Source organism: Grampus griseus (assembly GCF_964374135.1).
Source record: "Grampus griseus genome assembly, chromosome: X".
Classification (NCBI taxonomy): domain Eukaryota; kingdom Metazoa; phylum Chordata; class Mammalia; order Artiodactyla; family Delphinidae; genus Grampus; species Grampus griseus.
The window spans coordinates 86,483,227-86,496,802 of record NC_138999.1 but is presented as its reverse complement, the minus strand read 5'-3'; the positions used below and the strand labels follow the sequence as shown (position 1 = coordinate 86,496,802).

The 13,576-nt window shown below is 41.3% G+C and overlaps 1 protein-coding gene across 3 annotated transcripts; it reads left to right on the top strand.

Moving 5' to 3' along the window:
• Positions 1-7,092: 7,092 nt before the first annotated feature.
• On the top strand, positions 7,093-12,761 carry TSPAN6 (tetraspanin 6). 3 transcript variants are annotated; one of them, XM_082681963.1, is made up of 8 exons: positions 7,093-7,318; positions 8,214-8,255; positions 8,654-8,728; positions 9,578-9,676; positions 9,964-10,098; positions 10,408-10,491; positions 11,212-11,317; positions 11,955-12,761. In XM_082681963.1, the coding sequence occupies exons 1-7, from the start codon at positions 7,232-7,234 to the stop codon at positions 11,278-11,280; spliced, it is 591 nt and encodes a 196-aa protein (XP_082538089.1). In that variant the 5' UTR covers positions 7,093-7,231; the 3' UTR covers positions 11,281-11,317; positions 11,955-12,761. The 3 variants fall into 3 exon arrangements, with proteins under 3 accessions (XP_082538089.1, XP_082538088.1, XP_082538090.1); XM_082681962.1 differs by having other exon boundaries at positions 8,214-8,402; XM_082681964.1 differs by lacking the exon at positions 8,214-8,255.
• Positions 12,762-13,576: the final 815 nt, after the last annotated feature.

Sequence of the window (13,576 nt, the reverse complement as noted above, 5' to 3'; positions counted from 1 at the left end):
CACATTCAACAAAAATGTTCTTTTTTTTTAACAACTTTATTAGAGTATAGTTGCTTTACATTGTTGTGTTAGTTTCTGCTGTATAGCAAAGTGAATCAGCTATATGTATACTTATATCCCCATATCCCCTCCCTCTTGTGTCTCCCTCCCACCCTCCCTAGCCCACCCCTCTAGGTGGTCACAAAGCACCGAGCTGCCCTCCCTGTGCTATGTGGCTGCTTCCCACTAGCTATCTATTTTACATTTGGTAGTGTAAAATACCGAATGTAAAAATAGAGAGTCAATGCCACTCTCTCACTTCATCCCAGCTTGCCCTTCCCCTTCCCCGTGTCCTCAAGTCTATTCTCTACATCTGCGTCTTTATTCCTGTCCTGCCTCTAGGTTCTTCAGAGACATTTTTTTCTTTTTAGATTTCATATATATGTGTTAGCATATGGTATTTTTCTCTTTCTGACTTACTTCACTCTGTATAACAGATTCTAGATCCATCCACCTCACTACAAGTAACTCAATTTCATTTCTTTTTATGGATGAGTAATACTCCATTGTATATATGTGCCACATCTTCTTTATCCATTCATCTGTTGATGGACACTTAGGTTGCTTCCATATCCTGGCTATTGTAAATAGAGCTGCAATGAGCACTGTGGTACATGACTCTTTTTGAATTATGGTTTTCTCAGGGTATATGCCCAGTAGTGGGATTGCTGGGTCATATGGTAGTTCTATTTGTAGTTTTTTAAGGAACCGCCATACTGTTTTCCATAGTGGCTGTAACAAAAATGTTCTTAACTGCAATTGTGTGTGTTTAGTGGACCAACCTTCATTGGACATCTATTATAAGCTAAGAACCAGAGGACAGTGATGAGTAAAAGCTGTGTGATTCTTGATCTTATGGAGTTTACTCTCCAGCTCCCAGAGGGTTTATGTTTACTACGGGAGAGAAGGGGGACACAAACAATTAGAAAATTGTACAAGACCATATAAATTTCCAAAAGCTATGGAATACACTGTGAGGTCTCTGTGGGAAGACATGGGCTGTGGTCTGCTCTCAGGCAAGGGAAATGACATGTACAAGGGCTCATTGTTAGCTCAGAGGGGAGATGGGTTCAGGGGAGCAGTAGGAAACAAAGTTGAATAAATACAGTAGGGCCAGATTGTGAGGCCCTTGAAATCAGATATAGGAGTTTACATTAAACTTATGTGTTAGGAAATAGTGAATCTATTAAATGAGTGTGTGTGTGTGTGTGTGTGTGTGTGTGTGTGTGTGTGTGACAGAGAGAGAGAGAGAGAAAGAGAGACAGAGAGAAAGAGAGACAGAGAGATGGAGAGAGAGGAGAGAGAGCTAGTGGATGAGCAGAGGAATAAATTCTACCAGGGTTGTTTTCTTTCTAAAAAATCCCTTCACTGGCTCCCTCTTGGCAAAGAGTATAGTCCCAGCTCTTAGCAGGGCACACCGTACCCCGCACAAGCAAACCTCACTTATGTCCTCAGCCTAGTTTTAAACATTCACCCCATGACTCTTCATTCTGGACACACTGAACCTCTTGCTCTTCCTTTCACACTGTGGTAGCTTGGAGCAGATATATTTACTCTACCCTGTAACCCTTTCCCTTCTTTCCTGGGCTGTTGAGACCATATCCATCACTGCTGCTGAGAAGCTTCCCTCAGCCCACCCCAGCCAGAACTGGTTTACTTCACCTTCCTTTCTGTCATATCACTTTGTACATGTCTCAATTACAGGATTTATCACACTTATTGTCACTGTTGATATATGACAATCTCTGTCCCCTATCCTACTAGTCTGTTCATCTCAGTCTCATCTCTGTCCCCTACTAGCCTGTGAGTGGGACCACAGCTTAGTCTTCTTCATACCCCCAGCACCAAACACAGAGGCCAACACGTGCTAAGGTGAGGATGCTGCATAAGGCCTCGTGTCCCACTTAGGGCTGGAAGGAGCAGGGCAGAGGGTTGGCAGAGAGAGATTAAAGAAGAAAATGAAGGAGAGATTATGGAAATCATAGAGAGATCAAAGTAAGGGGATAAATGAGACAAGAGGGGCAGCATTTGTATGAAACACTGGGATGGGTAATATGAAGACCTTGCTCAAAACAGGTGGGGTCAATTTAAAAAACCAACATTTCTTCAGCACCTACTATGTGTGGGTAACACTATGTTAGACACTGTGGGGATATAAAATTAAACAAAACACCTTTCCCTATGATTTGGTTGGGAAGATAAGACAAAGACTGGCAACATTCATGCATACAAAGTTTTAAGATTCTTAAAGTTCAGTATCATTTTCAACTTCAAGACTTTTAATATGAAGCCCCTCAGCAGTCAATAAGATATTGTTTTAAGAAATATTAGATATGGAAACTGACTTGCCTAGTTGAGATCTCAGCAAAGCTCAACAAGCCTAGACTTGAAACAATTTTCTTAGAAAGTGGACTAAGACAAATTGACATGGAAATGTAAATTTTAATACCATTTAGGAGTATTTCTCATTTCTCTGTGTCTCAAACAGTATATTATGAGCCTTTTGGAAAGAGGCAAGATCAAGGCTGGAAAGGGAAGAAAGGATTCATAGAGAATCCGAAAAGACAAGAGGAATAAAAAGATATTCCTATTCAGGAAACTAATTTTTAAAACTATACCTATGAATTATCTGTTTAAATGATGATGTTTAAATTATGTGTTTAAATGATGTTTATCTGATGGCTGTAATGTAAAATATGACACTTTAAGAAAATAAGTAGGGCTTCCCTGGTGGCGCAGTGGTTAAGAATCTGCCTGCCAATGCAGGGGACACGGGTTCGAGCCCTAGTCTGGGAAGATCCCACATGCTGCGGAGCAACTAGCCCTGTGAGCCACAATTACTGAGCCTGTGTGTCTGGAGCCTGTGCTCCACAACAAGAGAGGCCGCAATAGTGAGAGGCCCGCGCACCGCGATGAAGAGTGGACCCCGCTCGCCACAACTAGAGAAAGCCCTCGCACAGAAACGAAGAGCCAACACAGCCATAAATAAATTAAAGGCAAAATTCCTTTTTTAAAAAAAAGAAAATAAGTAGAAGGTGCTTTAAGATTTTACGATAGGCACTTAGCCAAAGGTAATTGGAGGGATTCTAGAAAAGGTATTAGAAAATGAAAATGGTAAGATCATTATGTGAATAAGAGATAAGATGCATTCTGTGCAAAATGCCTAATGTCTTTTTACTGGTGCCTAAGACAAGCAGTAGTAATGTCCCAAGGCATTATCAACTTAATTTTTCTGGTTTATGTCAGTGCGACACTGGGATGGCTTAGACATTTAGTTTTTAATTTCATTTAACTTAATCAAACCTTGAGTGACTACTAAGTGGTTAGCCTCAGAGACCAGCTATGACCAATGAGCTGAACAGGGGTTGGCTGAGCACCAAAGGAGCTCATCAACTGAGCATTGCGTCCTAGGGTTCTGGAGAGTATAAAAGGGGATGCAGTAGTTTCTGAACAACAGAATGTAAGACAGGTAAGTAGAGAAAAAGCAGGTACTGAAAGCAGGTACTGTAGTAATGGACTAAGGGTATGAGTTAACATGAGTAGTCAGAGTATAAGCACTGATGTTAAAGAAAAAGGTATGTGTGTGGGCTGGGGTGGGGGGTTGGGGGAGGATGCTCTCATTGAGTTGGGGTTGAGCTGAACCTTAAGTTGGGGGGCAGGAATTTTGAGTTTGGAGAGTGGGAAGTGAGTAGGGAACAGATCTTATTTATTGGGGAAGATAATCATACTGGCTTATGTGGAAAAGAAAATTCACTTTGGAAAAGCTGTAGGAAATAAGTTGATACATGTGCTGGGGGAGGCATCATTTAAATGCCAAAGAAAAACATTTAAATCTAATCTTGAAAGTTACAGGAAGTTAATAGGGAAGGGACACAAATCTATACTAAATATTGAATGTAAAACAAGCAACAACAATACTTAAGAAAGGTATCTTCCTTTTTTCCTACATTTTCGGCATCAAACATGTTCTTGTGCTCAGAAAAGAGGGAGAAATTAAGAGGGTGAACCAGAAGAACTGTTGAACTCTCTACCACTCTGGGATGCACAGGATTACCTCCTAGGTGATTGGGCTATTGAGTGAAGGCAAAAGTAAAATTCAACAAAACACCCCAAGTATGAGGCAGAATTGGGGAAACCATTGAGGTTCTTGCACTTCAGGGGCTCCAAAGAGCCCTTGTTTGTGTTTAAATGTACAATGGCAGCCATGTCTCATCACAGAGTGGGCCCCATTTCTGATGAGGGAAACAGAAGTTGCCAGGGCTTAGTCCTAGGCAAGTTACTTAGCCTCTTTGAACCTGTCTCCTCATCTGTAAAATGTGGGCAGTGGTAGTCCTCACCTCACAATAAGGGCTTTTGTAATGTAAGCATGAGGCAACGCTTGTTGATTGCTTAGCAACGGTGGTTGGTACATAGTCAATGCTCAATATTGCAGTCATTATTAATACTTTAAAGAATAATCTTATAACCTAGAGAATTACTTGTTACATTGCCTAGATGGGATGAGATGCCCCTTTGTCTGGGTTTGGACCCAGACCCAGGCCTAAATTTGAACTAAACTGAACTTCTGGGTTTGGTGGCATGGCAACGGGGCGGGGTGGGGGCGAGTAGCAGGGTGGGAGGCTCTGGTGCAAGGTGTTGTGGCCATAGGAATATTAAATTCCATGTCAGCTTTCGGTTTAATTTGGCACCGACTGTTATTCAAACAAAGCAGCGTTGTGAGTGGCAGAGGAAGGGAGAGGAGGAAAATCAACACATTCTTGGAAATAAGATGTGGCTTTTGCTTTGACTATTTTGTTTTTTCTTCAGCCACAGAAGTATTTATTTGCTCTCAGGCTCACAATGAAAATCCCTTTCAGGACATGGTACAAACCTAAGCTTCAGATAAAACTTCCATTTAAGATGACAAGAATTTAGCAAGACTTCCCTTGATACTTTTTTGTTTTAATATGAGAACCCCTCAGATAGTGCTATTTAGTTTAGGGAGACAGCTTTAATTATACTTAGAGCCCCCCTCAACCTCATTTCCTGTAGCTATGGCATATGTGGTACTTTAAAAGTTGATGTCTGCTTTATGCCTGATGACCTTGGCTTAGTGTTTACAAGATGTATAGTTGTATCATTTACCAATTCTCTCCAAGCATTTATGTGTTAGGCTTTTCTAATTTTAGGATAAGATTTTAGTATAAAGTGTGGCAGTGCAATAATTCTCCAGTAGTTGCTCTCTTGGACCTCAGACATCTGGCATGGTGCTATAGGAGCTGGTCCTAGGTCAATATTTGAAGCACAGGGAAGCTCTGTGTGACCAAGTTAATGGAACTTTCCTGTTTTCTGGTTCTGTGGTATATGTTTAAAGCAAGGTGTTTTTTTTTTTTTTTTTTTTTGCGGTACGCGGGCCTCTCACTGCTGTGGCCTCTCCCGTTGCGGAGCACAGGCTCCGGACGCGCAGGCTCAGCGGCCATGGCTCACGGGCCCAGCCGCTCCGCGGCATGTGGGATCTTCCCGGACCGGGGCACAAACCCGTGTCCCCTGCATGGGCAGGCGGACTCTCTATCACTGCGCCACCAGGGAAGCCCTAAAGCAAGGTTTTGAGCAAAAAGTTTAGGTGTCCATCTCTTCTTCACTAATGCAGGACTTATTGTCATAGCAATACAGTAAATGTCCATTTGTAATGTTAAGCTTGTGTCAATGATGATGTAAATTGGTTGGTTAGGAAACTGATACTGTCTTCTAATCCCACGCCTCTAGAAATAACACACACACACACACACACACACACACACACACACACACACACACGACACAGTTTCTTCCCTCAAAGAGCTTATACTTTAGTTGAGAAACCAGACCTTAATAGATTAAAAAAAAAATCCCTCTCCTGAGGTTTCCAGTATTTAGGAGACCGTGAAGAGGGCTGTTTTTTTTTTTTTTTTCATTCCACTTTATCCCAAAGTCTGACTTCGGGCTGCCTGTGGACATAAGGGACTGGAAACTTTCTGGTGATTCATTCTCATCCTGTTAACAGTTTAAGTCCTTAGGAACACATGGTCTCAAGTTCTAGGAAGATCTAAACAATTGGGAGAATTTCTTGGGGATAAGCAGACACCAAATACCATATACAGCTTGTATAATAGGGGAGATGATTGCAAAGCACAGTTATCTCTAGTTTTGGCTTTGCTATTAGTTGTATGACCTATGATTTCAGCCTCTTTGTGATCAGCTGGTTCTTGATCTGACAAATCAGAAGGCTGGAATAATACAGTGCCTTTCAGTTTTAACATTTAAAAGGGGGTCACATTTACCTTGTATTCTCTGTAGTGCCTTCCCTTTTTGAAGTTTGTAGCTAATAGCTGAACTTACATTTCAGGATTAAGTACTTTAAAACACTTTTCCTCAACTCCCAAGTTACTCAGAGAATAAGGGAGGAGAGGGATAAAGGAGCTTGGCAAATTCTTGTAGAGAAATTCTAAAATTCATTATCTTTCATACCTACCTTTGGAATTCGTACAAGTGATTATTTCTTATTATTCTTATGCCCCCTCCCCACCTCATAAAACAATGTTCAAAAATCGAAAAGCACAAAACAGGAGAAAGAAATCAGCGTAATTCTACCATTCAGGTAAATTGCACTTTTCCTTTCGGTTTTTATCTAAAAACATGTGACTGGACGTATCGCTCTGCGATCTGCTTTTGTTTCTCTTTGGAAATATATATCTTGAGAGTATTTTGCTATGTCATAAAATATTCTTAGGTCACTTTTAACCTCTTTCCATTTCTGTTTCTCCTTCTAGGGCTCCAGGGGCCGGCGAGGCCGAATCTCAGAGCGCTGCTGGTGCTGCTGGTGCTAGAAACAATATGATAGTCATAAGGTCAGGGGGAGGGGTGGCGGGCGGGAAAGATTCCTTGAGCGAAAAAATGAAGCAAGCTCCCCTTTGAAGATCTAAGAAATTTCCGACACTAGAACCTTTTGTGTAGAGTTTTCGGCAACCTTCGGCAGGGGGCGCTCGGAAATTGCCGTCACTTTCCGGACAGCCTCCCGGACCTTGCCCTCTAGAAAACTGTACAGTGTTTCCGGCTCTTCTCAGTCGCAGACGCTCGTAACTTTTCGGCACTTTCCGGGGAGACTCGGGGGTTCCGCGCCTCGCTCACTCTGTTCCGATCGCCTGGCGCGGCGGGGCAGGGTCTTGGGCTAGTCATGGCGTCCCCGTCTCGGAGGCTGCAGACCAAACCGGTCATCACTTGTTTCAAGAGCGTCCTCTTGATCTACACATTCATCTTCTGGGTGAGACACGGAGACGCCCGGGGACGGGAGGGGATCCCGGGCTGGGGTCGTGCGGAGGGAGCTTGGATCGGGAGTGGGGAGGTGAGGCGCTGGTGGGGCTGGGGCGGCGGTCGCTGCTGGGACCCCGGCGCTGGTGACGACGTGCTGGGGCTCGAGCTCGGGTTCGGGCATCTCGCCCGCGCGGGTCGGGGTGTCGGGCGACGGCAGCTGAGAGGCTGAGCCGGGACCCAGACGTGCCTAGCTTTGGAATTCGATGCGGGGGGCGAGTAAGGGAGTGAATCCCCCCAGAGCAAACAGAGGGTGTCCCCGGACCATTGGAGAGGCAAGGCTTGCCCGGCCCTGGTGAGGGCTCGCTTGCATAATAGTCTTTTTCTTTCCACTGCTTCATAAGAGGGGAGTATTTTGCAGGTAAGTATGGTAATGGCTCCACTCCCGCCAGTCTGTCCTTGGGCTTGCTTTGTGTACCATCCCTTTGTACCCTGTGCTCATCACTGAACTGGGGGAAAGGGGAAAGTTTCTGGAACTCTTAGAAACACTCCCCCCGCCCCCACCCCCACCTGCGGAAAGGTTTTCTTCCTAAGGCGGGTGTAAAACAGTTAAGTTTTGATTCTTAGGGCAAAAAAACAGATAAAGTTTAAGAATTTTGTCAAGGTGCCTTCTCTAGCTGCCCCTTGGTTTTGTTCTGGCCACAGTGATCCAGCGTGTGGATTTATCAAGGCCTGTTCTTGTGTACAGCCCCACCCCGCTTGTCTACCATATCCCAGCCACAGCTCTTTGGCCACAGACTGCTACATCAATTCTCACACCTATTGTTTCTTAAACACCTAGTGGTTTGTGGTTTGAAGATGTTGCTGTATACAGTGTGTAACTCTCAATTCTCTGATTTCCCACATAGATCACTGGTGTTATCCTTCTTGCTGTTGGCATTTGGGGCAAGGTGAGCCTAGAGAATTATTTTTCCCTTTTAAATGAAAAGGCCACCAATGTCCCCTTCGTGCTCATTGGTACTGGCACTGTCATTATTCTTTTGGGCACCTTCGGCTGTTTTGCTACCTGCCGAGCTTCTGCATGGATGCTAAAACTGGTGAGTCCTTGCTTTCTTAGAATTGGTTGTTGGTTTTTGAAAAGGCTTATATGTTGTAGGCTTTGTTTCTTGGAACTAGGCATGGCCCTTTTTGATTTTTCCTCTTCCTTATGAAAACTTAGCAAGTAACAGTGTAGCTGCCAATTCCCACCTTTGTGTTTTCCCTGCCCTTTTCCATAAAAATGTGAACATTGACTCCCTTTGCAGCTGTGATGTATAAACTGACTTGGACTTTTCTTTTTATCCTGCAGTATGCAATGTTTCTGACTCTTATTTTTTTGGTTGAACTGGTCGCTGCCATCGTAGGATTTGTTTTCAGACATGAGGTAAGCCTGAGTTTGGGAACCTTAATATGTGAAAATTTATCCTCTAAGAGATAAAGCTGGATAAATTTAAGTAATAGAGTTAAGCGACAGCTTTCACTAGTTTAAAAAATCACTTACAGCTGTGTTTAAAGCTGACTTTTTCAACCTGTAGCTGACAGTAATGACTTTCTGGTAAAAAAAAAAAAACCTAGCCCACTTTTTTGGTAAAGACTGATTGATAGTCACCAGAAGAAAATTGAAGGTACCCATAATTATTTGTATTTGCAGTCATTTTTCTGTGTATAAGTACCTATTAAAGTGTAGATAGTACAATTTATAACTTTAGTGATAGGAAACTATTTAAAGCACAAAATTGATAACAGAAAATTGATACCTTCTCCACTCATCAAAACCTTAATAAATCTGGGGTTAGGAAGTCATTCAATGAGTACTGAAGGCTCATCAGTGAGAGTGGTAGTGCAAAGTGGTAGTGCATTCTCCCAGAGTGAGATTTTGTAGCTTAAAAATCCCATAGGCATCAAATGTGTACTCAATTGAAAGTGAAGAAAGATTGAGGGTGGGAGGAGATACAGCAGAAGGAAGCTGCCACTTGAATAAATATATGTTCCCACAGCACTTTGAACTTCTAGTCGTTATCATCTTTTACTGGAATGTTTTGCTTAGGAATCCCCTTAGCTAAACTTACATTGCTTAGAAGACAGGATTGGACCATAGAAGTTAATTACCATACACATTGCTGCTATCAAAGATAGGACCATTTGGTCAGATGTGGGAATTTCTTATTTGACCTAGAAACCAAAAGAACATTCTAAAATCTTTGTTTACTGGCCTTGTGTTTCTTTGCTGTAGATTAAGAACAGTTTTAAGAATAATTATGAGAAAGCTTTAAAGCAATATAACACTACGGGAGATTATAGAAGCGATGCAGTAGACAAGATTCAAACTACGGTAAGTGGTCATAGGTGGTGGATTCTCAAGAGGGGAACATATTCCTTATTCCCTCAGAGAAGAGGATAGGGCCCTGCCTACCAGACGTTGTCCATTTGTACTATAGCAGTGAAAGTAAGGCTAGTCCCAAAGTGCTAATCTCATGAATTATAATGCCAATAGAGAACAGCTGCTTTAAAATATGTCTTAAGCTAGAGATCACCAAGTATAATCTAAGATGATGGTTAAATTGTTTGACTACAAAGTGGTAATATGAACTATAAATGCTTCTGTTGGATTTTTTTCAGTTGCGTTGTTGTGGTGTCACCGACTATAGAGATTGGAAGGATACTAATTATTACTCAGAAAAAGGATTTCCCAAGAGCTGCTGTAAACTTGAAGGTTGTTCTCCTCAGAGAGATGCAGATAAAGTAAACAATGAAGTAAGGAGTAAAAAAAGAATTTAATTTTTACTCACAATACATGTAATCTGAAATAGGATAGAGCAGGTGTTATTCTCATTGAATAAATGAGGAAACTGAAGCTCAGAAAATTGGTGACTTGATTTCACACTTAAATGCATAATCCAAAAGGTGGAACCTGTGTTCCTCAAAGGAGACAGGATTTGTTATGAAAGAATAAATTTTAATAAAAGAACAATAAAAGGCTAAGGTATCTTTCGCAGAGATGTGTGATCAAAGTATTTATTATGGTTTGAGCTGTACTTAATGTTTTTTTTTCTCTTCCATTAGGGTTGTTTTATAAAGGTGATGACCATTATAGAATCAGAAATGGGAGTTGTTGCGGGAATTTCTTTTGGAGTTGCTTGCTTCCAGGTAAGTCCTTGTAGTTAGGAAATGTTTCATCACGCTTGTTAGGTGTAAGCTACAAGATTTCCACTTTGAAGGCTTCAGTTTTGGCTTCAGGGCCCTGGTTAGCAAGGGCATTTTTAGAGAAGTCATATTTTCACAAAACCCTCAGTTGCTCATCACAGTAGAGATGTAGTAGTTTTGCTCTTTTCATTGCAATTTTTGGTTGTCTTGCATCTTATGTTTTCCCACACTGTTTTCCACAACTACAGAGTTCTCTAAGACCTGCCCTGCTAGGTCTGTCTGAATCTGCACTAATAGCTGCTAGCCACCTTTCAAAAGTTATGTGGCTAGTGGCCACCGTGTTGGACAGAACAGGTATTACAGAATATTTTCATCATCACAGCATTGTTTTAGAATCCTCCAAGAGAATCTCTGCCTTGATAGATGGAGATTTTACTTGATGAGATGCATATTCTAAGCCATATCCTTTTTGCTCTGATAACTGAGAGGAAGAGTAAGGAAAGTTTCCCCAAACTTCAAGATTTTCCTGAGTGATTTTTGTCAGTGGTGGTTGTGAAATTCCAATCACAGTAGTAGTTAGACTTCACTTATATGCTTACTCTAGAAAAAAACTTAAGAAAATTGGTAGTGAATTAGAAGTGAAAGGAGAATATACCTGTATCCTGAGGTCTTTAAGCTTTGTATGTATATGTGTGTTTAATTTTGCTTGTATTTTGTTTCTAGCTGATTGGAATCTTTCTAGCCTACTGCCTCTCTCGTGCCATAACAAATAACCAGTATGAGATAGTGTAACCAGCATAACACGGGCCTGTTCCTCTCCAACTTTAAGGTATGTTCATTTTGATCCTCAGCTCTCTCAGTGTTAGTGTTTACTCCAGCCTATACATGTGATGGATGGACTGAGTTTGCCAAGAAGGTCATGTCCAGCAGTGCATTCAAATGTTATTGTTACTGTGTAACCCTGCATAGGCACTTGTGTCTCAATACAAGTCATGGCCAAAAAGGACAGAAGGGCCTCTCTGGGTTTACCTGCACATGTCAGCCTAAAGATCCTAAGTGGTCCCCTTTCTAACAGATTTGGACCTAGTGTAGAGAAGTGAAGAATCCCAATAGTGACCTGGCAAGTACACTCTGCTCTTGGTCAATATCGGCATTTTCCCCTGGTCTTTTACCTAATTCTCATTTATTGCAGTCCTCTGGTGGACTGTTACTAGAGCCATAAACTCATCTAGCTTAACTAGATTTTGGAGAAACATGTGCTTCAATAACTTCAGTATTTGAATGGTAAAACGTGAGAACTGTAGCTGGCTGAATTAATCCCTGGGGCGCCCTTCACATTTGAATTGAGCCACTGACTGGGAACACGTGAAGGTCTTCATTAGCAGACTAGATTAAAATGTGTGGAAAGGAATACAGATATTGAAATTTGGGTTATAAGTAAATTAACTTTTTTTCTTTAATTTTAGGATATTAACATCCCCACCCCCAACCCTGTGAATTACAAGATCACCTGGATGGAAGACCGACATTTATTACAGATAGATTGAAAAACTATACCAGTAGTCTGATTCGATCAAGACATTTGCTTGATATGTTCGAAGTCCACCTTTTGTCCCATTCATGTTAGATAGTTGAAATCCCCATGTCACTCTGAAACACTGGAAGAGCTTAGTAAATTGTAAATGAAGCAATACTGTGTTCCTCTTGACTTTTTTTTTTCTCAGTGTGTGGCTTTTGAAAGTCACTGTGAGTTTGCTGTCAATGTAGTGTGATCGAAAATTGATCCCTCCAAACTGGACCTTTTCCCAGCCAGGATTATCTGGTGTGATTGTATAATTTGCATCAAGAAGTTAAAATGTTTTCATTAGTCTCTGTTCTGCTGATAGGCAGAGAGTCACATTGTGTAATTTAATTCCAGCCAGTGGTTGAATAACACCCATCATCAGAGTTGCCAAACGGTAGTAATGACAGTCTCTGACCTCTAAGGCACCCAAGACTATAAAAGGCACTACCAGTCCTCTGTGATACACCAGGTTGCAACACAGTTAACACTTTACATTTCTTTGCCTCGAAATTTAGGTATTTATACTAACATTTATATTTCCCCTATTGTTTGAAAAGTTCTAATTATTACTTAATGGTGCCAAGAGTTATTGTATTCTCCTTAGGAATTTAAAGCAACTCATCTTCATTAGCTTTAGCTGGTATTTCCTTACCAGGTTGATAAGAATTGTCAACATTAAGGTTAACTTTTAATAGTCTTAGTTTTGTTTTGTGCCTTTGATTAATAAATATAAATCTTTTACACAATAAATAGTGTTTTCCTCTAAAGTCATTGTGTTTAACTTTTGGAAAATCTGGGGTGGTTGTTTTCCACTGAGAAAGCTAAGCCCCATATTTCTACTTGGAGTACAGTTTTAGATATGAAATATAAAACTGAGGTCTTGACTCTCATTTTAAAAAAGTCCCTGTTTACATAAACTATTCCCTGTGAAAGGATTACATTCCTTGCTATGAAATAGCATATGCTTAGCATTCTCCTAGAGATCAGACTCTTTGTTGTATAGTTTACATTAAGAAGTTGGATAGGGAGAGGTATAACTTGTACCTTCAGGCTAGTAAGGAAATTAATAATTAAAATTGGAGTTGGAATGGGGGAATTCTTTCTTTGGTTTTGAGTTTCTTTCTATATCCATTAGTAGGACCTAGCTCATCTGATTGCCACACATTCACACAGTCCTTGAATTTGATGGTAAAGGGGAATCAATCACAGTTATAAGGAAAGTGGATAAAAACTACTAGTTGAAAAAGATTAATAATGAATTTTGGGGTACATGTTTTAAAGTACTTGGAGTTACTACAGAGAAAGGATATTCTCCATTAAAACATTTGATGTGTGACTTTTTTAATGTTTTATTTATTTTTGGCTGCGTTGGGTCTTCGTTGCTGTGCACGGGCTTTCTCTAGTTGTGGAGAGCGGGGGCTACTCTCCATTGTGGTGCGCGGGCTTCTCACTGCGGTGGCTTCTCTTGCAGAGCACGGGCTCTAGGCATGCGGGATCAGTAGTTGCAGTGCACGGGCTTAGTTG